This window comes from Rhineura floridana, chromosome 7 (genome assembly GCF_030035675.1).
Source record: "Rhineura floridana isolate rRhiFlo1 chromosome 7, rRhiFlo1.hap2, whole genome shotgun sequence".
Classification (NCBI taxonomy): Eukaryota; Metazoa; Chordata; class Lepidosauria; order Squamata; family Rhineuridae; genus Rhineura; species Rhineura floridana.
In genome coordinates, this window is record NC_084486.1 from 87,651,947 (window position 1) to 87,676,017 (window position 24,071).

The 24,071-nt window shown below is 42.0% G+C and overlaps 2 protein-coding genes across 2 annotated transcripts in view; both read right to left on the minus strand.

Moving 5' to 3' along the window:
- ARHGAP19 (Rho GTPase activating protein 19) overlaps positions 1–139 on the minus strand; it is a 30,547-nt gene extending 30,408 nt beyond the window's left edge. The window contains exon 1 of the mRNA XM_061634406.1: positions 67–139. Within this exon, the coding sequence (XP_061490390.1) occupies positions 67–119 (53 nt within the window). The 5' untranslated portion in view covers positions 120–139. The remainder of the gene's footprint in view (positions 1–66) is intronic.
- Positions 140–4,321: 4,182 nt separating this feature from the next.
- RRP12 (ribosomal RNA processing 12 homolog) overlaps positions 4,322–24,071 on the minus strand; it is a 35,405-nt gene continuing 15,655 nt past the window's right edge. Inside the window, 17 exon segments of the mRNA XM_061636270.1 lie at positions 4,322–10,174; positions 10,797–10,879; positions 11,357–11,424; positions 12,136–12,214; positions 12,309–12,358; positions 16,172–16,288; positions 16,413–16,585; positions 16,745–16,788; positions 16,790–16,913; positions 18,419–18,510; positions 18,873–19,030; positions 19,384–19,491; positions 20,469–20,574; positions 22,033–22,113; positions 22,279–22,437; positions 23,118–23,211; positions 23,668–23,735. Of these exon segments, the coding sequence (XP_061492254.1) occupies positions 10,072–10,174; positions 10,797–10,879; positions 11,357–11,424; positions 12,136–12,214; positions 12,309–12,358; positions 16,172–16,288; positions 16,413–16,585; positions 16,745–16,788; positions 16,790–16,913; positions 18,419–18,510; positions 18,873–19,030; positions 19,384–19,491; positions 20,469–20,574; positions 22,033–22,113; positions 22,279–22,437; positions 23,118–23,211; positions 23,668–23,735 (1,707 nt within the window). The 3' untranslated portion in view covers positions 4,322–10,071.

A 24,071-nucleotide genomic window follows, 5' to 3' on the forward strand; every position in this document is an offset into this window, starting at 1 on the left:
GCTCCTCCGTCCATCATCTGCTCCAGTCTCATCACACTCGGTGCTATCTCAGCTCGCCCGCCCTACCTGCAAACTCGTTTCTCTCCTTCCCTTCCCCTCAAAACCGACTCCGTCGCCATCTCATATCTGCCGCTTTGCCTTGCTATTGGCCGTTCAACTCCAAAAGCTAATTGGCTGTTTTCAAAGTAGTCCCACCCGCCGCCACTACCTCGTCACTCAGTCATTGGCCTATTCGAATGCGGCAAACTCCTAACGACCTCTCGCGGGTTCGAGAAGAATAGATGCATATGGCTCTATAACGCAATTAAAGTCCGAGAAGAATAGAAACTTATAAACCCGCCTCCCCTACCCCCGTCTGGGAGGGGAAAAGGAAACAACCCCAGTAAGGTGCACTAAGTATTCTAGAACATGTAGTCTTCTCGGCGATGTTTCAAGCTCCTTCTTGAGAACTAGTAGACCGGGTTTGTTGTTATGTGCCTTCAAGTCGATTACGACTTATGGCGACCCTATGAATCAGCGACCTCCAAGAGCATCTGTCATGAACCACCCTGTTCAGATCTTGTAAGTTCAGGTCTGTGGCTTCCTTTGTGGAATCAATCCATCTCTTGTTTGGCCTTCCTCTTTTTCTACTCCCTTCTGTTTTTCCCAGCATTATCTTTTCTAATGAATCATGTCTTCTCATTATGTGTCCAAAGTATGATAACCTCAGTTTCATCATTTTAGGTTCTAGTGATAGTTCTGGTTTAATTTGTTCCAATACCCAATTATTTGTCTTTTTCGCAGTCCATGGTATCCGCAAAGTTCTCCTCCAACACCACATTTCAGATGAGTTGATTTTGTATGTTTTCTTTTCTTTATATTTTAACTGTTGCCCATTCCATGTCCTTGTAAAGGAGTAGGATGAACATTCAACTAATACAAACATATTCTTGTACAGGCAAACTGTAAAAAAATTAGGTATTTACATAGGTATAAATTAAAATAAAATGCTAGTCGAGCAGTCTTTATCCTTTTAAAACCATGGACCCATCCCTTAATTCCAACATATAATTTAGCCTTAATATGCAACCTAGCGTTTATTCTTTCACTTTCCCACTTGAGAAATGCAACTTATCACCTGAAGACCAGTGATCCAATGCCAATGGGTTTGATCTGTGTTAAACCAATTGAAGTGGCATTTATTTTCAGGTTGAAGTTATGCCCACACTGGGAATATGGAAGGAGTGAAACTCTCACTTTGCCCTACTTTTCTTTAGAGTGAATTTATAAATGTTCCAATCTAAGTGTGTTTGTATGTGCTCAGTAGAGAACAATGTTCATAAGTATGATGACATAAATCTTGGTTTCTGGCAATAAGCTCCATCTTGTAAATAGGTCTAAATGAGATGTCTTCAATCTATTCAGCAGTTTGTTTTAAAAAAAACAATCTGAATAATTTCCTGTAATATCTTTTTCTCTCTCCTTTTTTATTAACTTTTTTTGATACAGAATTACACATTAATTACAGCCTCCAAACACGAGCGCTGCTTGACATAAAAAGAAAAATTATATAACCACAACAAACCTGAAACTCCCATTTGCTGCAGAATATTGAATTTAAAGCCCATATATAATAGAAAATTCTTAAGATAAAGTTAAAAAACAAAAACAAATATAGGACATACATATATCAATATGAGTTTTTAAAGCACCTATCATTGTCTATCAACTTATAAATACTGAAACAAAAAAGACAAAATTAAGTCACATACAATGTTAGGCATTCCAGATTCGAGTGTAATGTGGAGGTTCTCTACCATGTTCTTTTTGATTTACATAGACTATAAATGGATACCAAGTTTCATAGAAATTGTCTTTCTTGGTGATACCTTGGGATACTCTCAATTTGATTGTTAATTATTCCATGAAAGCAAGATACCATGTTTTCCTATACCAATAATCTACTGTAGCTCCTTGTAATGTTTTCCAATGCGTAGCTATAGTAATTCTGGTGGAGATCAGTAAATGGCCTAATAGAGTTTTGTAGATTATACCTTTGTTTGCTCCTTCAAATAGAGCCAGCACTGCCAATTGTGGTGTTCTGTCTATTTGTTTGGAGATGATTATTTCAATTTCATTAAAGATTAAAGTTCAAAATTTTTGCACTGAGGCACACTCCCACCACATGTGGTGATAAGTTCCAGCCATTATACATCCTCTCCAACATGGGGGAGTGTATCTGATTAATTCTAGATAGATGTATTGGTGTCAAATACCATCTGTGAACTATTTTTAACATGGTTTCTCTTATTTGGTTGGAAGAGGTTTTCACCAGAGGTTTATTCCAAAACTTTTTCCATTCTTCCTCCTCAACTTCTACTCGCCAGTCACCTTCCCATACTTTCTTTAATCCAGATAAGTTTTCTCCTTCTTTATCTAATAAAAGTTGATAAATTTTTGACACAATACCCCTATCCCTGTCTCTTGATGCCAATATAATATTTTCAAAGGGGGATAAACTTGTCCTTCCTGCTTCTTTAATGTTGGGACGGTGTATAAAGTCTGCTGTCTCCAGTGTAGCCACTGAAGTTTTTGTTCCTCCAGTGCTGTTGTAAAGGCCTGCTGTGTTATTGGGGAACCATTAACATAAAAATCACGAAGATGATAAAACCCCTTCTCTCTCCACTGCTGCCAAGGTAAGTATCTATTGGTATTATAAAATTCTGGGTCAAAAAAGAGTGGTGTCATAGATGATGTCTTAGATAAAATATATTTTCCCCATCTTTGCCAGCTTTGTAGTAAAGTATTAGTGAATGGATTTTCTTTTAATTGTTGTAACAAAGTTTTTGAGGGGTTTCTGAAGAGTATTACCCCTAAAATATTTTCTAGGTGAACCCATCTTTTTGTTTTATTATCCAATATTATAAAAATAAGATTATATAATTGGTTGGCATCAAAATAGTGTTTTAAGTGTGGAATTCCCCACCCCCTCTTTTTGGATTGTCGGTACAACAATGTTTTTTTAATTCTGGGTAATTTTTTATTAAAAATAAATTGTTCGATTTCTTTTTGCCAAATCTTTGTTTTTCCAAGATGTGAACAGGGAGTGCATGAAATAAAAAGGTTAACTTAGGTAAAAATGTCATTTTTATTGCGGAGATCCTTGCTGATAGTGAAAGTTGTAATTTAGCCCACTTATTCATATCAGCTTTTAATGCATATCAAATTGGTCTGTAGTTAACCATAAATAGTTTATTAAGGTTTCTATGCACTTGCACTCCCAGGTATCATAGCTGCTTTGGGCACAAACAAATGCCCAGAGCAGCTGAGAACTGGCGCTGAGTCTCTGGAGATAAGTAGAAGCACATTGCTTCCGATTTTGTTAGATTAACTTGCAGGCCAGAAACCCCTGCAAATTGCTCTAATTCTGTCTTTAATGGGAGTGCCGCTTCTGAAGGATTGGTCATTGTCAATGCCATGTCATCATACATACTAAGAAGGTGTGTATCCTGGTTTATCTGTATCCCTTTAATATTTTGATTTTGTCTCAGATGTTGTGCTAAAGGTTCCATCACCATCAAGAACAGGAGAGAAGAGAGAGGGGATCCTTGTTTCGTTCCTCTATGGATTGTAATTTGTAGGGCAGTACAGTATGTCAGAGAGGAGGTCAGGTCTCCTGCTCTCCTGGTGCATTCACTATAGCTGCCCAACTTTCCCTGCTTTTTAAAGTTTGATGGAAATAGCTGTGGGCTATAGGTATTTTCTTAAACCGCAAGGTTTTTTGCCTATTAGTGAATTATATTATAATCTGTATAACCTATTGTCAGGACCCTTCCGTCAGAATCCCACCTCAGGCCACCACCTGCTAGGATCCCGCCTGTGGCTACCGCCTTGTCACAGTCCCACCTCAGGGTCCTGGTTTTTAAATGGTTCTCTCACAGGCTCTAGCAAAGATGTCTCAAGATCCCACTGCTAGGCAGCACCACCAGTCACTCCCAGGCAGCACCACCAGTCACTCCCAGTAATTCAGTATTGCCTTGAGACTGTGCCTTAGTCTCCTCCAGGCCTATTGATACTTTATGTCTGGGTGCACTTGCAGGCCACAACCCCCCTTGTATCTTTGTGCCTATAAATCATACAGCCCTGGTTTGCTCTGGATACCTGATGATGTTACACTATCTCTTCACCGCTGCCACCATTGATACTGTTTCCCAACCTTGGTATATGCCCTGCCCACCCTTCTGGTCTGTGTAAACCCAGCCAAGGATCAGGTGTTAGGTAAACCAAGAAATATTTATTTATATACACAGGCATAACAAGATTACTTAAAGGTATAGTTTAACAAGCGTATGGTTTCATCAGATGCGTTACTCTTTATGTTACTAGTCGTCAATAACCTGCCTCACTACCAGCCTAATCCAATCCAACCCACAAAACCAACCAACAGCCTCCCTCAGAACTCCCACCAACAAAACCTTCAACCAACTGTCATCTTCTCATTTATACCTTCAGACACTCAAACGCTCAGCCAATCATAATACAACATTCTCCAGCATTCCAGCCCATGTACTCCCCCCTCTCACTCAGTCCACTTACCATATACACTCTAATAAACCCGCACGTACCATATTTACAGTAATATATATACAGGGACATCACACCTATCAAGGTGAAATAGCTATAAAGCCAGTAAGAAGGGTTACAAGTATAGACAAACAAGGACAGCCTGGAAATGAAAGGTGTAACTGTTTTTTTTAATAAATATGCCATTTATTTTGTAATACTTTGAATTATGGATGTCAGCGTCATAAGAAGCTCTCAGTGACTGATGAGCAGTACACTCTGGCTATTCAAAGCTAGAGAAAAGTCAATGGCACTTGTTACTCCAGCCATGATAGCTGCTGAAAGAGATCTTCATGAAGACTTTCAAATTGCTGAACCCAGATCCTTATTCTATCTAACTCAGTATTGCCTACAGTGGTGGTTCCCAAACTTTTACCCCACAGACCACTTGAAACTTGCTGAGGGACTTGGCAGACCACTTAATGACTTTTCTACCTGCCTGTTGTAGCAATTGAAATGTGCTGTGCTAGATGTGGTATGATTTTTAGTTGTGTTTTTATTGCTTCGTTTATTTCCTGTCTTGTATTTTATAGTATTACAATTTGAATTCTGTGGAATTGTAATTGTAATACACTAAAATACATATAATAAAAGAAACAATAAAAATACATTAAAATCAATTATTAATATTTAATCCAGACATGCCATGGACCCCTTGGTGAAGCTCACAGACCACTGGTGGTAAACCACAATGTGGGAACCCTCTGGTCTACACTGACTGGCAAGCAACTCTCCAGGGTTTCACACTGCCTCCCTCTGCTGTAGGTCTTTATTCGTACCCAACTCTTTGTCTCAGCTGTCTGAAGCAAGATCTTGCAGCCTAGACATTGCCACCACCTCTGTTCCTGAATCTGATCTGGGTGAAGAGTGCTTCTAAGGAGGGCAAGACAGCCAGAACTGTCACTGATGTTGGTGAGGGAGAATACCTCCATCAAGCCCCTTTCTGTGATGATTTTGTCATTAAGGCAGCTGGGCTGAGGAAAAAAATTGTGTGGCAGGAGGTTCCCTGTCCTCCTGATCTGAACATTGTCACCAGTTCTGCTCCTGGATCCGATCTGGTGCAGATGGGTGGGAGAGTGCTTCAGGGGAAGGACTGCTCTTTATTGAGGACAAGATAGCCAGAACTGCCAGCATGGAACTGAACCATTCTGCCATGCACATCAGCTGATAGGCAGGTGGATGTGGTTTTAGGGAAACAGCCTTGCAGGCCAAACTGAACCCCTGGTTGGCCAAGACTGGCACGCAAGCTGAAGGTTCACCACCCTTGCTGTAGTCAGACTCAAAAAAAATTGCTCAAGCCTCTCCAGTCTAAAACACAGGCAGATAGTTTGGCTTGTAAAGTTTATGCTTGTTCTCTGTTAAATGGCAAACAGCCTATTGAAAAAATACAGAGGCAGCAATGCTGTGTTGGCTTTAGCATGCTTGGTGTAACTGGAGAAGGGCTGTCAATAATCCTAAACTCTTGGATTTGCGACATGGGATTGCTGCTAGTCTCTGATGCAGTATACACCCCCAACACTTTTCCACACATCCCAGAACAGGGTGACTACAAGCACCAATACACATCAGGTGATAATTGCTGAGTTTGCAATTATATAGCCGTGCCTGACCATTTACAAGCTAGCTCACACTCATTTAATATTTATCAGCCTCGTCTCATAGGTTCATAGGTAAAGTCTCTGAAACATCTGCTTTCCTCCCTCAGTGAAAAAAAACCATACTGATCTCTTGATTTTGGGCACCTGCTGAAGGTAGAAATGGGTGAAATACAGGCATTTCTGAAAGAAGCTGAAGAGATGCATAAGAGGAGAGTAGGACAACACTGGTAATATACCAGAGTGGCAGCAAGAGGTACGTATTCAGCCAGTTGTAGAGCACCAGAATATTGGTACTCCAGCTGTGAATGTAGATGCGGATGAGGCTATGCTAGGGACATTGCAAAAGATACCTGATTGTTTTACCCCTTATATACCCAGTCGATCACTACGTTCTGCAGGTGAGGGCTTTCTACAGATACCATCTTATCGGAGGTCCATTCGCACAACATGGGAAGTGGACCTTTAGTGTTGTGGCACCTACCCTCTGGAATCCTCTCCCCTTAAATGTTAGACAGGCACAATCTCTTTATGTATGTGGCACCTACTGAAGACTTTCATCTTTCAACAAGCCTTTTAAGTAGAGAGCTTATTCCAGTCTGCGCCTGTGTTGGAACTGCTTTTTTAAAAATGTTTTTAAAGATGTTTTGTTTTAATATATTTTAAAGTCTGTTTTTAAGATGTTTTAGAGTGTTGTTAGTGCTTTGTTTGCTGCCCTGGGCTCCTTCTGGAAGGGCGGGATATTAATTTAATAAATAAATAAAAGCATGAAGAACTAGAAAGCACATGGCAAATAAGACTAAGGATAGTTTTTTTTCCCACTTTCAACCCCTCCCCCCATGTTATATTGGGATACACAAATAAAAAGAATTGTTTTCTGTTTTCCTTTTCACAGCAGTTTATTGTCTGGCAAACTGTGATGCTCTGCATTCATCACAGCACTTCACAAAAAATGCTACCAAGTTGGATACAGCTCAGGGGAAGATGATGAAAGTTACTGTTTATTTTGAAAGTCGGCAAGACTGTGTACCCTTAGAAAATTATCTGGTGTAAGCAAAACAGCAGCTTACAAGTATGTGTGAAGTTATCAAAAAGAAAATAATCGGTAGTTATGCAGTTGGCCAGACACAACAGACACAATGCATCACAGAGTTTACTTTGCTTAAGCCTATTGAAAGGAGTGACTAAAGCACACTGAAATCAGTATTGCATTGTAGCTTACTAATTTAAGCAGCATGGTAGGAACATAATTTGTTATAGATGAGTTTAGCAATGGAGAAAAAGTTCTCAAGGAAGGCTGTGGTCTTTCTCTTGGCTTGATTTTAAAAACCTAGGAAGCTGCCTTATACCACCATAGTCTATTTAATTCAGTATTATCAACACTGACTGGCAGCAACTCTCGTGCATTTCAGGCACGAGTCTTTCCTAGCTCTATCTGGAGGTGCCAAGGATTGAACCTGGAACCTTTTGCATGCTTGTATTCTACCAACAATATACAGTCCTCCCCTCTAAAGATCAGTATGTTTTCAAACTCATTGCAGTGCAAACCTATTGACTGCCTCTTGCCTTAGTGGAAATGGGATGGACAGGATGATTTTTTTCAGGATCTTTCTAACTCCCCATCAGTATATTTGAAAAAAATAACAAAAATAGCCAAATTGATTTGATTTCAAATGTCTGCAAAGTGGAGTGGAAATTTTATTTTAGACTTGTATATTGTTGAATGTGTTTGCATATGACATAACTCTGATAAGTGGTACAATAAATATCTTGCTACTAGACAGGGCTAATTGCAGGACCAACTTTATCCAAATATTGGAATTAAAATTGTGTAAAGGAAATTGATGCGCTTACTTCTGGAATAGTGCCACTGAAACTATTCCAGAGTAAGCCATTTCAGCTTTGTAGTATAATAGCTTTTAGGATTAGTCTTGCTCCTTCCTTTTCAAAATGTTATCTTCTGTCATTTCTGGAAGGGTATTTGTCCTAATATCTACCACACCAGAGTACTTGTGGTCAATCCAAGCTTCTCTGTCTAAGATGATGTTACCATGATGCAGATGTCAAGAAAGGTATAGCAGCTTATAGATCAGGAGATGGAAGATGACAATGGCATCTAGAGTCAACGAAGGAAGCAAAGGATGTTTGGTGCTTTAATGGTACTTTGTAAATAGTCCCAGGCTATGCTCTGAAGGCACATAAGGCCAGCTCCCTGCTGAAGCTAAGCAGGGTCAGGTCTGGTCAGCACCTGGATGGGAGACTGTCTGGGCACCATATGTAAGCTGCCTTGGGTTTCTGTCATGAAAAGAAAGGTGAGGTATAAATGTAATAAATAAATAACTATAATAAAAAATAAACAGTGTGTACAAGCAGCATGGGGGACTTACACACCTGTGTGAAGAGTAGCAGGGGTCGGGTTGTTGATGCCCGATTAAGGAACTATGTCATGATTTCTCATGTGATGCAGTGGGGGGTATCCCTATCACTGGATTCATTGGCTCTGTCCCCATGCATGTGTTGCCACTGGCACACTCTCTGACTATGGTGAGTGTCTGTTCTTTATGCCACTTTCGGAATTTGTTGTGCAGCTACTCACGTGCTGCCAGGCTGAGCAAAAAATATAGCAGCTATTCTCCCAGTATAGTAGTACCACCATATTCTCTACCCCCACACCTTAACTGGTATATAGAATTGCTCTCCTCACTCATTTCACACGGTTTAATATCTACAACCAAAATGCTTATTAGTCACAGCAGTAGTTGCATTATATATAAGATAATCTTGTGCTCTAAGCTTTCAAAGCTTTTCTAGCAGTTTTTAAAAACTGGATAAATTCTATCCACACTTGGTAGATGGTGTCCTTTTTAATAAAGCTTTTTAACCCTAAAGGTAAAAGCAAATGAATTCTTTCATTTCGAGACATGAGAATTCAAAAGATTACTAGATAAACCGCTGCCACAGAAACATTTATGGCCTGTGTAATAACTCACTTAAATGTTGTTTCATTTAAATATATTATACTATACAGCAAGTTACTATTTACTGCTGTTTAAAGGTTTTCCTTTAGATCTTTAAAACTAAATTTCCTTATTTATATATAAAGCAAATCACAAAAGAAAGCAATAAAGATTACTAAAAGTCATAAACTTGGTTTGTGGAAGCTGGGTTTTGACCATAACAGCAAAAACAGCCTTGAGAAGCTCAGGTTTTAATCAAACACAGTTTATGGTTTTAGAACTCAAGAGTAGCAAGAAAACCTCTAAAATGGGCATATAGGGTTTGGTTCAGAACTACCCTTTCTTCAATCTAAGCTGGTCTGGTAAAAGCTGCTCTCCCCATCTGTTTTCTTCCTTTGTCTTGAAGAGTGCCAGAACCAATGACATAGACGACCTTTGGGCAGCTGGTCAACATTTCTAGAAAATCCAATTTTTCTCTGCATTTCAAGATTCATTCTATGATGGGTGTTTGTGAAAATCAGGAAGAGAAGTAATACAGTCAGAAGCGGAAAGCTTTAAGAAATTCTGGCTTCTGTTAACACGTATTGCTCAGAGGTTCATTAGAGGTGGCAACTATACTTCTCTTGCACAAAGTTCAAGGCTGGTAAAAGCACACATAGCTGTGCAAAAACAGCAGCAGCATCTGGTGAGAAGAGCCCTACTTCATACCTCCATAAATAGCAGAAGGGAGCCTGAGCTAGAATGTACATCTCCTTTTGGCTGAGAAAAGTGTACACTGCCACTGCGTGGAACTACTGATCTCATTTCACTTCCAAACAGCAGCTCCAGTTGAGTGGTGGCAACAACCAGACCCCACAGAGTTAAGTTGCCTTGACAGGAACTGCACCCCAGAGGAGTTTGGACGAGACCTGTCTCCTTCAGAAATGGGGCTGCTTCTTACGATGCTTCTTGCCTGCCTGGGCACCACGCTGGGCTCCCTTCATGAGGCCTTTATATTGTCCCTGAAGTTTGGCCTTTTTCCTGCCAGAAAGAGAGAACAGGTTAGAATGACCACTGTCTACAGCAGAGCAGATAAATGTGTAGATCTTCCATGGAGGCATTTGGGTGCCCTGCTTCTGCAGCAGAGCAGGTCTAAGATACTGGTGAAAAAGGAAGCTTCCAGTCTGAACAGTATCTCTAGCAGAGGGTGGCTGATGGAGAGAACATAGCTGGATTCAGAAACACACTATTCCATGACAATGTTACAGACAGAAGAAAATCATGATCAAGTACTGACACCGAGTTGTATCCCATTAAGTTCTACTCAGAACAGACCCATTAAAATTAATGGATCTAAGTTAGTCATTGCTACAGATTTAAATGGGTGTACAATAAGCAGAACTAACACTGGACCTGCCCCACCAAGTGTTTTTCCATGTCCCACTCTTCCCCCACTCCCATAGAGAGATCAAACCAAGTGGCACAGCACATGATCTGCATGCAGAAGGTGCCAGATTCAGTGCTTGGCATCTCTAACCAGGCAGCAGATGATGGGAAAGGCCTCCCCAAAGAGCTGCTGTTAATCGTAGCAGGTAATAATGGCTAGATGAATGAGTAGTCTGACTCCAAATAAGCAGCTCCCCATGCCATCCCTATGTTATACCTCCTGTTAAGTTTGGCTCTGTTCAGTGGAATGTAGGCGTAAGGATCCAGGCGGCCCTTCTTTTTGATGTCACCTTTGCCTTTCTGCGGGAACAGAAGGAGATCAATGCTTAGTGGGTCAGTAGCACGACATGGGGAAAAAAAACACAGATTCTCCCCCCCCCTAATAAAAAGGCCACTCACATCTGCTATCAGAACTTCTATTAATGCCTCACATTCAGATCAGTTATTCAGAATCAGATCTGGCTTAGAGATGTAGAGATCCATCTTAAAAAGGGAGCCAGCCTGCAGCCCTCTATTTAGGGTTAGGAGACTGGAATACTGCGCTATATAAAAGATAGCACTAAGTAACATCAAGAAAATTTCCTGAGGGGAGACAAGAACTGTTCAACATCTGTACCAAGATGTGTTTTAACATATTTTGAGGATACCCCAATCTGTACTTGAGTTGCTGAGCCCAGTAAACATCCTATGATATGAAAACAAGTGGCCCCATACACATAATCAGGTTGTAGGAATTATGACAACCTCAAGTTCTAACTACTCACATCATGATCTTACCTTTGCCTTGTATTCTAGCCCAGGTGCTGCATTCTTGCCAACAGGTCGATGGATTCCAGCACCTCCAGCTGTGAAGAACAAACAAAAAAGAGGAATAATTTCAAGACTTAAGGTAGAACAAACTTGCTCAGTCCTCTCAGCTGTGCAGTAAGAAAGATTTCTGCCCAGCCCTCCACTAGCTTGTAGGCTTTTTGTAACCAACACTGCTTGATTTGGGGCTAGGCTGCTTGAAACACTCCCCCCACCCCACTGTGATGACTGATTGTCATGTTATTGAACTTCTGTATTGTGATAATATGTAAAGGAGATGAGCTATGTATGTTAAGGTTTAAGTGGGAGCAAGACACTGCACTGTGGTTATTGTATGATAAACATGTTCCCCCATGTTATAGAGGCCCAACTGGCTTCAGCTAAGTTGGACATATTCCTGTGCTGTGGAATGCTCTTCCAGCAGAGATTTGGCAGGCATCCTTGCTTCTGACTGTCAAGCATCTCTTAAAGAACTTTTCTGGCATAAGAAGCTGTTTAAAACATTTTTGATTAGCCAGTAATTTCAATGATTTTGTACTGTTTTCAGTGGTGTTTTATTGTATGCATTTTGTTGTACACTACCTTGATATTTTATGAGATAGCAGTATACAAATAGTTTTATAAATCAATATATAAATGTAGACTGGCCTTCAGTTACACCTCATCCCTAAAGCAACACCTCGTTCTCTTTCCCTTATCCAATGCGATAAGGCAGCTCAGTCCACACCATCAGCCCAACAAATACTTACCTTTATACTGTGGTTTTGCATCAGTGCCCAATTCCTCATCATCTGCTTCTTCCCGGAATCTGCGCTTCTGAGCCTTTTTCTGCATGATAGATTTCATACATCAGCACAACAGTGTGCGCATTCAAAGAAAATTCTTGAAACCCCACTCTGTTCCCCACTGTCTTAATGCTTACGCTTTGGATCCCAACTTCCTGCATTAGATCTGCCATCTCTTCATCCACTCCTGTGACAGAGAACACAACAGACATCAGGCAGAGGGCTTGCATCAGCCAAGCAGGGAGCACTTCTGAACTAAGCTTTGTCCATCAGGCTCACAGGCAACATGAGCAAATGCACTCCCCCCTTCCCACTATTATGCAGAGTATGCCTAGATTCTTGAACTACAAACTCCAAGATTTTACATTAAGAAGGTAGTCCAGTTATTAAGTCTGAATGTACTTTTTCAGTGTATCTTGCTCTACTTCTCTGGAGAATGAATTAAATGATAGAAACTTAGGGAGGAAGTTTTACCATTGTTTATGACTGATTATCTCAAATTTAAGACATGGAGATAAAAGGAATCAGAATCTGTCACTCTGTAAGAGAATGCTTGTTTTAGCTGCGGGAATGGAGGAGTTTGATACTCTGTCAATCTGCAACCTTTGAACTCATTGAGGGGGAAAATACTTTCTCTTCTAACTGCAAATGACTAAGTACTAGGAATAAAGAAACAGAAATAAAAGAGGAATGATCATGCAGAGAACTTCTCTTTGTCTTTGATGGAATCTGCTTTTGATACCATCGACCATGGTATCCTTCTGGGAAGACTCATGGAGTTGGGAGTTGGGGGTACTGCTTGGCAGTGGCTCCGCTCCTACTTGGTGGGTCGTCACCAGAAGGTAGTGCTTGGGGAACATTGCTCGACACCCTGGACTCTCCATTGTGGAGTCCCGCAGGGATCGGTACTGTCCCCCATGCTTTTTAACATCTACATGCAGCCGCTGGGTGCGGTCATCAGGAGTTTTGGGGTGCGTTGTCATCAGTATGCTGATGACACACAGCTCTATTTCTCCTTTTCATCCTCTTCAGGTGAATGTTAACGTGCTAAACCGTTGCCTGGCCGCGATAATGGACTGGATGGGGGCTAACAAACTGAAGCTCAATCCTGACAAGACCGAGACGCTGTTGGTGAGTGCCTTCACTGCCCAGATGGAGGATGTTCATCCTGTTCTTGATGGGGTTACACTCCCCTTGAAGGAACAGGTTCGTAGCCTGGGAGTTCTTTTCGATCCTTCCTTGTCTCTTGAGACCCAGGTGGCCTCAGTGGCACGGAATGCTTTCTACCATCTTCGACTGGTAGCCCATCTACGTCCCTATCTGGACAGTGACGACCTCGCCTCAGATGTTCACGCTCTGGTAACTTCTAGGCTGGACTACTGCAATGCGCTCTACGTTGGGCTGCCCTTGAAGATAGTTCGGAAACTACAGCTAGTCCAGAATGCAGCGGCCAGATTACTGACGCGGACCAGAAGGTCTGCTCATATAACAGCTGTTCTGGCTCGTCTGCACTGGCTTCCTATTTGTTTACGGGCTAAATTCAAAGTGCTGGTTTTGACCTATAAAGCCCTAGACGGCATGGGACTGCAATACCTGGTGGAACGCCTCTCCCTATATGAACCTACCCGTACACTGCGCTCAACATCTAAGGCCCTCCTCCAGGTGCCATCCCATCGAGAAGCCCGGAGGGTTGTGACTAGAACTAGGGCCTTTTCGGTAGTGGCCCCCGAACTGTGGAATAGTCTCCCCGATGAGGTATGCCTGGCGCCGACGCTGCTATCCTTTCGGCGCCAGGTGAAAACCTTTTTATACTCCCAGGCATTTTAAAGTGTATTTTAAATTGTATTTTATAGTGTATTTTATCAGTATTTTCATTATTGTTGTATTTTGACGTTGTTGGTTCTTTGTTATTGTTTGTTTTGATCTTTGTATTTATATATTTATATATTGTGCTTGTTTTATCTCTTATGTAGACCGCCCAGAGAGCCTTTTTGGCTTAGGGCGGTATATAAATTAAATAAATAAATAAATTAAATAAATAAATAAATTACATCGGACTAGCAGTTTAAATGGTAAAACATCTTCATAAGATCATTTGTATTTATAGATAAGACGCTAAAGGACACATTATAAGCTGTCCGAAGAAGATCCTTTGTTAAAAAAAGCTCAATGTGTGTTTTTTTAAAAAACAAGTTGAACCTATATAAGTTTAATCAGAAGCAAGTACCAGTGGAATTCATTGGAACTTACTTCCAGGACAGTAGGCACAGGATTGCAGTCATGTCACAAGAAACATTGGTCTTTAAGGCATCAGAGGACTCCTCCTTTAAAGACTGCTAATTCTTCATTTTTGTAACAGTCCCCACACATCTTGGTGATGCTTCTTTTAAAACCAGAAAATAATGCAAATTTTGTTGAATAACAGCTGGGAAGATCTTCGGAGGAGGCTGTACTGACTGTGTTGCATCCTGTGGAATTCCATCTTGTGGTGATATGAAAAAGAGCCTTCTCTGTGGTGGCACCTACATTATGGAATACTCTCTTGCTCAGGTGTTTACCTGATCATTAATACCAGTATTTAATAATACTAGGTTTAGGATATTGTATGTTTGGTGTTTTATTGGATTGTTTTATTTTTATTGTTGTTGTAAATGGCCCTGAAATTATTTTAATGTATGGGTGGGAAACCTCCAGCCTAATCATGCCCCCCTAATTTGGTCCCCGAGACCATTTCCCCCAAACCACACCCACCAACTGACGCCACTGGTGAGGATGGGTGTTTTAAGGCATACTCCCATCTGCCCTTCACCTGATGGGTCAACTGGAGTGTGCCTTCAATCATTTCTACGTGTGGAGGGGGCATTTGAAGGCATGCGTCCATCCTGGGCAAATCGGAGTGCACCTTCAGGTTCACTCTGAAATACCGAAATAAAATTGGGGCTTCAAAGGGAAGCAGCAGCACCCCATCCACGTGTCAACTATGGCCCATCAAGAGTTGGAGAAATGAACATGCGGCCCTCTGGCCAGAAAAATTACCCACCCCTCTTTTAATGACTAGTTCAAAAGAAATATTTGTGTACATCTAAACATAAATGTATGCAAATAAACTGAACAGTCTCAAAATGTGAAAGGGAAAAAAGTTTATCAAAAGCCATGGAATGAATCACAGGTTGAAAGTAAAAATAAAAATCATGTATTCACCAGCCTACAAAAATCCTGAGTTACATAACTTTAAACATAATTTCATTAAACAATATCTGAATCAACCAATGTAATAATAATAATAAAATTTTATTTCTAGGCCGCCTATCTGGCCGAATTAACGGCCACTCTAGGCGGCGTACATAGACTAAAATATAACATAGAGTAAAATATAACATATAATACAAAACAACAATAAGTATACTCAATCCAAACCTACCCCCATCGTACAAAAATTTAAACTAAATTAGACAGAGGTCTCGAATGCCTGCCTAAAGAACCACGTTTTCAGTTCTCGGCGGAAGCCTGTCAGGGAGAGGGCATGGCGGAGATCATAAGGCAGAGAGTTCCAGAGGGCGGGGGCCACAATTGAAAATGCCCTAAGAGGCGCTTAGTTCAGAGGCTCTCTGGACAGCAATGCTAAGTAAATTCACGTTTAATAAACACTTCCTGACAAACATGGAAGACTTGCCTGCATGATCAGTTCATTGGTAGAGTTAAAAACAGAACGATATACTTTTGAAATCTTATAGGTGGTGATGGTGGATTGGATGGGTTAGGAGGCCCAGGAGTGCAACTCGGAAGTCCAGATAAGAAAAAGCGCAAGTCGAATGCTCAGGTAAGCTACTTTGTGTTTCTTTCTTTTGGTTGCAAAAAGTTTTAGTATACAATATACTGCTGCTATCATAGTGGAAATGGACTTTACAGCTGGATACTAAGTCCAGACATACTTTATAGACCCCTGCTGGACTATTCTAGTTTTTTTTCCAGCTGAATACATCAGGCAATCAATAAATACCTTTAGCCTCTTCTTCCTCTTCCTCTTCCTCCTCTTCACATATAATGAGACGACCATCAGCAGATACCTTGAAGTCATGGCTGACTTTACCAGTCTGACCAGAGCCTGGCTTGGTAGCTGCATAAAAGAAAATCACACACACACAAAAAAACCCTTACAAGGAAAGTTTATCCCAGTACAAATGATATTTCACCTTCCCCAAACTGAAAAAACAGTGTGCCGCTGTCAAACTGCTCCTTACCCAGAACCCTCTGTGCCACATTAGAGTCCAAGAAGTTGAGGGGTTCATCGTCTTCTCCTTCCTTAAGCCAGGCCTGGTCTCCTTGCCGTAGCACTTTCCTGGTCTCTTTTCCTTTGTGCTGCTTGACATCACCTTCGAAGTCAGAGTCTGAGTCTGCGAGGACCTCCTCCATGCTGTAAACAAGAAGATGGGATGCAATACAAGTAGTACTTACTGATGACCAAAGGACTTCCAAAGCATTTGCAATGGTAGAAATTCTCCCTGCTCTAGCAATAAAAAGCAGCATCTTTTAGGCTCAACAGTGGCATTACATCAAGGCACTGAGCCAAAACTACATACCTCTCCCCATTGGGTTGTACTGATGTTCCTCCTCCTCCTTCTACAGAAGTGGCTGCGGCCCGTTTCAAAGCTTGCCGCTTGCGGTTCCTTGCCTCAGCCTTGCGGATATTCAGCAGCACCTTGCGATACGACTCAGGGAGCAAAGCCTGCAAAGGCTCAAAACTGGGAGGGAAAGAGGGTTAATGGTAACTATAAATAGGTGTCTACAGAATGTGCTCACCATAGACATGGAGGAATCTCTTCCTAGTGACCTACATTTCTCAACAAGCACTAAGCAAGAAACCTCTGAACTGAAGGGAAGAAGTAAGATGAAGAGCTGTTCTAAGTCTATTTTTCTGGCTATCCTAAAGTAATCTTTAAGTCAGCATCCGTAAAAGGAGGTACCAATGAACTATATACAGAATTCTTGATTTTCTGTCGGCTCAAGTGTTAATTTTAGGAAATGAGGATACAGCAATTATATTTTCCTTTGGTCTGCAGGTGCTTGTCAAGTGCAAATGGCCAATACACATCTATTCTTACTGGCCCATTCATATCTTTTGAAGTGGCAAAATCTGCTAGTGTATAAGAAACCACAATTTGGTAATCTTTTTGGCATATTCAGTAAAGTCTAGCTTCAAAGGACATAATGACAACCCTACCTGACTGTGCAAAATCTTAGTATCTTGTAGTTCAGCCCTCCTTTAAAACTGATTGAACCAAGTTTTAAAACCCACACTGTCCCTGCCTTGAAAAGCTACAGTGCTTACAGAAAGAAGTTATCTTTCCCCCACTTAGTTGTGGAATGAGATGCCTCCCAGTATTGGAGATATGGTTTAGTATCTTCCAGCTTGGCGTAGTAAATACCTAGTTAGAGGTATTTTTTACTTTTTGTTTCCTTTATGTTTGATGCTTTCCTTATCTGTGCATTTATTAGTCGATATTGCTTTCTACAGCTCACAAGTTAAAAACCAAAACTCTCCACTCATGGGTAATATACAGAAGTGCTCACAGACGTCTCCTCCTGTAGAACCCCACTAAGGCAGATCCTACCAGGAGGGAAGTTATTATTGTACAAAGGAGCTGGTGGCAGCAGAACTCTGAAACACATAGGCCTGAGAAGTAAAAGGTTTTGTCAGAATGCACAAGAAGCTCTAGAAGCAGGTGAGCAAACTTCCTCGTGAACATTTTTGGTCTGCCAAGGGAAGAGAACTTGGAAGACAAGGAGTCAATCTCTTAACCTTGGATGAAGCTGGGATATACTTCAAAGTCATAAGACTCTACAAGACTTGCTGCTTCTGAGCATGGCCCAGGTGGGGGTAGGCAGATGTCCCCTTCTTCTCACACATATGCAAGGTTGAATGTGAGGAGATCTGGCTTCCAAGGAGATACAATATTTGTAGTCTGGTGGCTAACCTGTGGTTCCTCCAGATGTTGTTGGACTAAATTCCCAATCATCCCTGACCATGTTGGTGAAGCTGATGTGAATCCAAGAACATCTGGACAGCCACAGGTTAGTCACTTGCCTTATAAGTGTTACTACCACTTGCTACTGCCAAGTGCTTCCTCTTCAGTCTCAAAACGTGTGTGTGTGTGAGCGACCAATGTAAAGTGAAGCTTAGACTTTTTTCATATTGAGCAAGACAACATGGGATCTCACCCATCCTCCCTTCAACCCCAGGACTAACCCAAATTTGCGGATCAGTTTGGAGAGAAGGTTTCGCAGCTTCATGCGGAAATGACGTCTCATGTCATCTGTCAATCCTCCTATGGCTTCCAACTGTAAGCAGAACATAAGGCCTTAGAATTTTTGCTGCCCCCCCTCCCCAAATCACACCTTGCATGAAGTAAATTTCCTTGGTTCTCCCTCATTCATATGCGCACCCTCCCCATGGGTTCCTACTGCTTTGTAAGAGCACTAGAAGTGGCAAAATGTGTTATAGGGGCTGAGAAAAGGAAGGCTCAGTTATTTGAACATATACCCATGAACTCTGTATCAGGAATCAGAGAGACTTGTGGCAGGAATAGGTTCCAACAACTCAGACACCTTCCTGCTTCCCTTCCTTTTAGTTATGCAAGCTAGGGATGCTCTCAGTTCCAGGGCCTTCCCACTGGCTGCCCCAGTGCATTTTCTCATCTCACCATGGTCTCCAAGTGCCGACTCAACAATGTTGGCTCCAGGAGCAACAGTGCAACCTTGAGGAAGCCCAAAGCTGACTTGACGACATCCCGTGTCCGTGAGCCTACTATGAGGCAGACATGCTGCATGAGCTGCTCCAGGGCATCTGGACCAACGTGTTCTGCAGAAGTAAAGAGACATGCCTCAGTTCTTCAGATACTCTTCCACTCTTAGTCACATAATAGAAACTGGATTGCTATCAGACATCAGCAAGTCTTCTACTCATCAGCAACCTACCACAAGCCTCACAGTGCTTGCAGCTGGCCGGGTGCTGACTGGGAACCCCAGGGGCACAGAGCTCTCTGCTCAGGGTAGTTGATACAGTCAGAGACATCACCCTTAAACATATTTGCCAGTCCCCAAAGCGTTTGTACTTCCCTGACTTTGGTGCATGCCAATTCCAGGGAGAAACACTACTAAATTGCTGAGGCTATAAACATTATCCGGTTGGCTTTCAGCACTCAGTTCACTCACCTTTGAACTCAAAGAGTAGACGTGCAAGAGCAAGCACAGTGCAGCTGATCATGGTGACAGAGCCAGTCAAGCCCGCATAGACCAGGAGGAGATAACGTTGCATTCCATCTGGAGGGAGTAAATTCTGGGAGTTATTGCATCTCAGTTGCCATAAGTAAGGCATCAACTATCTCTCATAGCTTGCCAATGGGGCTGAAGAGGCTCCCCCAGAATATGGCCACAATGGTACAGAAATGTGAATATGAAGGAAAGGCTTTAAAAAGAAGAAGAATATATTGCCTAATCCAGGCACCAGGGAGACAATGCCGAGATCCAGATCTCTAAGCAATCTCAAATATTGGAGAGGAATATCAGAAAGGACAAGAGTACAGGTATCAATGGTTGATAGGGGATATGGGGAAGAGGACAGTCATAAGACATTGAACTGGGGATCACAGACAAAGCCCTCGTGTTATGGCTACTGGAAACCCTTCCTCTGAAAGCAGAGATTAATCCAGAATTTTTGGGAAAAGATTTGTTTTGTACAGTATAAGGATGGCAGGCAGTGATATATGAGCCCTAGGCAGGGCTAAGTGAATTCTGCATTTCTGTAATATCAGATATAGAATCAAAAATTCTACTACTCAGGTTCAAGGATAATCTGGAAGATGTAGAGGCAATGCCTGATGAAATCTCTGAATCAAAGGAAGATTAAGGAGGATTTCTAGCGGTCAGGTGGTTGGCGTTCAGTACTCTCCACAATACAGTACAGACTGCCTATGCTAAACAGAATTACACAAAACAAATATGTGCAGATCTTCACAGTTTGCATAAAGTTTAATCCAGGTCTAGTTCAGCAATTAAATGCAAAATCTGGATCATTTTTTTAAACTCAGCCAAGGCTATATGGACCAGTGATGGGAGGTAGGTTAAGTAAGGTTACTGGGACAATTGAAGCAGAGATGGGAAACACTATCAAGTAGTCAAAAACAGAAAAGGGTTTACATAAGCCAACATGGCTTTTACTGATAGAAAGATAGGGAGCACAGGACAAAAAAGGCCATCATTTTCATGTAACAGTCCAATGTGGGTAAACCAGGACTCACCATTTGGAGTAGGGCCAAAGCCCAGGAAAGCATGACCAATCTCTACAAGTAAGTTGTAAGCATTCTTGCGGGCACCCACAGACACTTCCTTGGTGCAAAGTATTACCTGGAGACAAAGGCATTTGTCAACACCCCTATATCACTTGTCCCACTGCTTTCAATGTAACTGCATTATCAGCATCAGCTTCCAGACAGCTGGAATATCAGCCATTCATCTAAATTTTACTATGCAACAGAGCCAATCTAGGCCTTTCCTCAGCACAAAATTGATAGCCATAAAAGTGGCCTATTTTTTTTTAACCAAGGGCTAGCAGTGGGGAACTTCTTGCTCTAAGGAATTCTCAAAGACAGGCTCCCTTCCTACCCTATCTAATCCAGGTTCCAGAAGACAACGTTTTTATTTTACTGCTCTTAATAAAAAAAAAAGTCAGATAAACTTGAAGATGGAGCCAGAGAACCACAACAGTACAATCGCTGCAGAGCAGGCAGGCCAGAAACTGGAAGGCGGCAGTTAGTTTTGCAACACTCAGGGACAAAGATTCTAAAGCTAATTTGTATAAGCCCTCTGTGATGTTCCTGTATGTGGATGTAATGTAAATATGGTAAGTGCAGGTTTATTATAGGAAATATGGTAAGTGGAGTGAGTGACAAGGGGGAGTACATAGGCTGTAGAATGCTGGATGATGATTGGCTGCGTGTTTGAATGGCTGAAGGTATAAATGAGAGGATGACAGTTGAGTCGTGGTTGGACGGTGTGTGTTGGACAGGGTGGTTGTGGACAGGGAGGTTGATGTGGAGAGTAAGAGGTGGCTGTTGAGAGATTGGATTGGGAGTTCTGAGGCAAATAGTAGGAATTAGGAACATAAGAGAAACATATATGAAACCATATGCTTGTCAATGAAATCTATAAGTAATATTGTTATTCTTAGTGTTATCAATAAATATTTTCTTGGTTTACTTAAAGCCTGATTCCTCAGCTGGGGGTGCACAGACCAGGGGGAAGGCAGAGTAACCAAGGCTGAAGAAGAAATAGTATCGAATGGTGGCAGCGGTGAAGGAAGAGATATTGTATCAACATCCAATACCACAGAGCAACCCAGAGCTGTGAGCTTCATAGGAAAGAGGCTTCAGGGGGGTTGGGAATTACCTATACACACAGACACAAGATATCAAAATAACCAGGAAGAGACTAAGGCACAGTCTAGAGGTTATATTGGATACACAGAGTGTTGGTAGTGTGGCCTAGCAGGGGGATCTTTTGAGATCTGTGCTAGAGTGGAGGTAATAATAAACATGACAATCCTGACTGCTGATAGCCACGAGTGAGAGCGACACAGGTGGTACCAGGAAAGGAGGTCACACCCTCCCTGTTGGGTGGGAGCAATAACCCACTAGAAGGTACCATTCTCCACTGATGGGAGAATATAACGATTACTCCCCTATCATAAGGTCGGGAAGGCAAAATGGCCAAATTCCTAGCCAGAGGAAATCCAGAATACCCATAACTTAATTCAGCACAAGAACAACACAGCCACTCCCTTTTCCTACCCTTGTCCCTGCTCACCTCTGGCACCAGGGCAGTAACAAAATCCTCATGCTCCACTGTGAGCTGCCTGACAACATGGAAGAGGCACTTCAAACGAGGCTGGGGACAAAGAATGAAAGTGTGGGTTTAGAGAGAGATGGGTAGATAGCATTCAAAACAATCGCCCTTATCCTTCCACCATGCTTTTTGCAAGGCTACCTTCAGCACCCTACTTACTAAACAAATGGTAAAGCAACAAACCTCCTCTCCCCAGACCTTCCTTACCCTCTTGGCAGGTGAAGTGGCCCTTGGCAATGAGCCTAGTAGGGCACTCTGCAGCTCCTCCAGATGACTTTGAACAAAGTTTTGACATGCAGGCTGGTCAGATGCGCATACCTCCTCCAGCACCCGATATGCCTTCTTCTGTATCCTGTGGTCCTTGTTCTACGATGATTGTAACAGACATATTATTCAAGAGATACAATCTACATGCACACAAGCACAGAGGCTTTCAGGCCTTACAATGTGAAGGGGAGAAAGCACTCAGCAACCAAGCAGAGACCATGCCTATGGTGCCTTTTAGATATTTTCCTAGCTGCATGGGAGCTACTTATCCGTGAGTAGTTGCCATGTGGTAGGGAGAATGTTTAATTGACACAAGGATGTGAATGGAGGTCAGTTACATGGGGCTTTGCCACAGAATCAGCACCATCTGGCCCATGCGAATATTCTCCCTGCACAGAAACTGCTCAAGGATAAGCAGATCCCACACTGCTGAGAAAACATCTAGAAAGTCACTTCTATGGCCAAGAACCTGCCAGACAATAGGCACTCAGCATGAAACAAGGATTGTGGGAAGCCCAAAGCTGATAACTAGAGTATTATCCAATTGTGCTTGCCCAGGACAGCAACAGATCCTAGATAAGCATACTCTCCTGCATACAACTTCAGGGAGCAGGAATCGTCCAACTAATACAGATAGAGTCAAACCACTCTCTGAAGCCTCCTTCCGAACTGATGAGGACACTCAGTCTCCCTACATAAAATGGTTAATGCTTTCACCTCTCTACAAAACTGATTTTTGGGGTGTCAGATTGACAGCCCAGCAAACAGAGGTGGCTCACCTGCAAGGAGGACTGGATGGTGCCATAGAGAACATGCAAAGATGGCTCATTGGCATAGGGTGCCATGGCTACAACAAGATCCAACATGGAGAGCCTGCAATAGGGAGGACACAGTTAGCAAGGTTGAACACTAAACTAATCTTTAGACTCTGCTGCTTCTCCCTGGGGCAAAGCCAACCCTGCTACTTATTAGTGCAAACCCACCAAGTTCCACACCTACTAAGCTAGGGTCAAGACTGGAAAAACTATGTGCGCTACCCCCCTTCAATGCATCACCCTCCCAACCTTGACTCCCTTCTTGCCTTATCTAGTGTGTGTGTGGGGGGGAAGAAAACAGAAAGTAAAATCTGGCCTCTACTAGAGGCAGTTCCATCAGTGCTCTGAAGCTAGACAGGAGGGGTTTGCTACATAGATGGATGAAGACAACATTGATTTACATAAGCCTATCTATCCAGTAGAGAAGTAAGGAGGGACAACCCATCTGAGGACACTCTCCTCCACTGTAAGAAAAAAGAGCTAAAGCTGGACCCCAACTGTATGGTAGCTTTACCTAGTAAACTCTGAACTATCAGGGCTGGTCAGTTTCTCACTAGCTTTCTCCAGGAAAGCATGCACCATCTGCAAAACAGATAAAGAGAGTGTCATTTCCAGAGCATCCCTTTCGCAACACCAACCACACTATGGACAGATCATTTTCCAAGATCCATCCAATTCTGTTTTTGTCTGTCTGTATGTTTGTATGTAATTAATTAATATCCCGCCCTTCCTCCCAGCAGGAGCCCAGGGCGGCAAACAAAAGCAGTAAAAACACTTTAAAATATCATAAAAACAGACCTTAAAATACATTAAAACAAAACAACTTTAAAAACATTCTTTAAAAAAGCTTTAAAAACATCTTAAATAAAAATGGTTAAAAAACATATTGTTTAGGGGGGGGGAAGCTTAAAAAACATA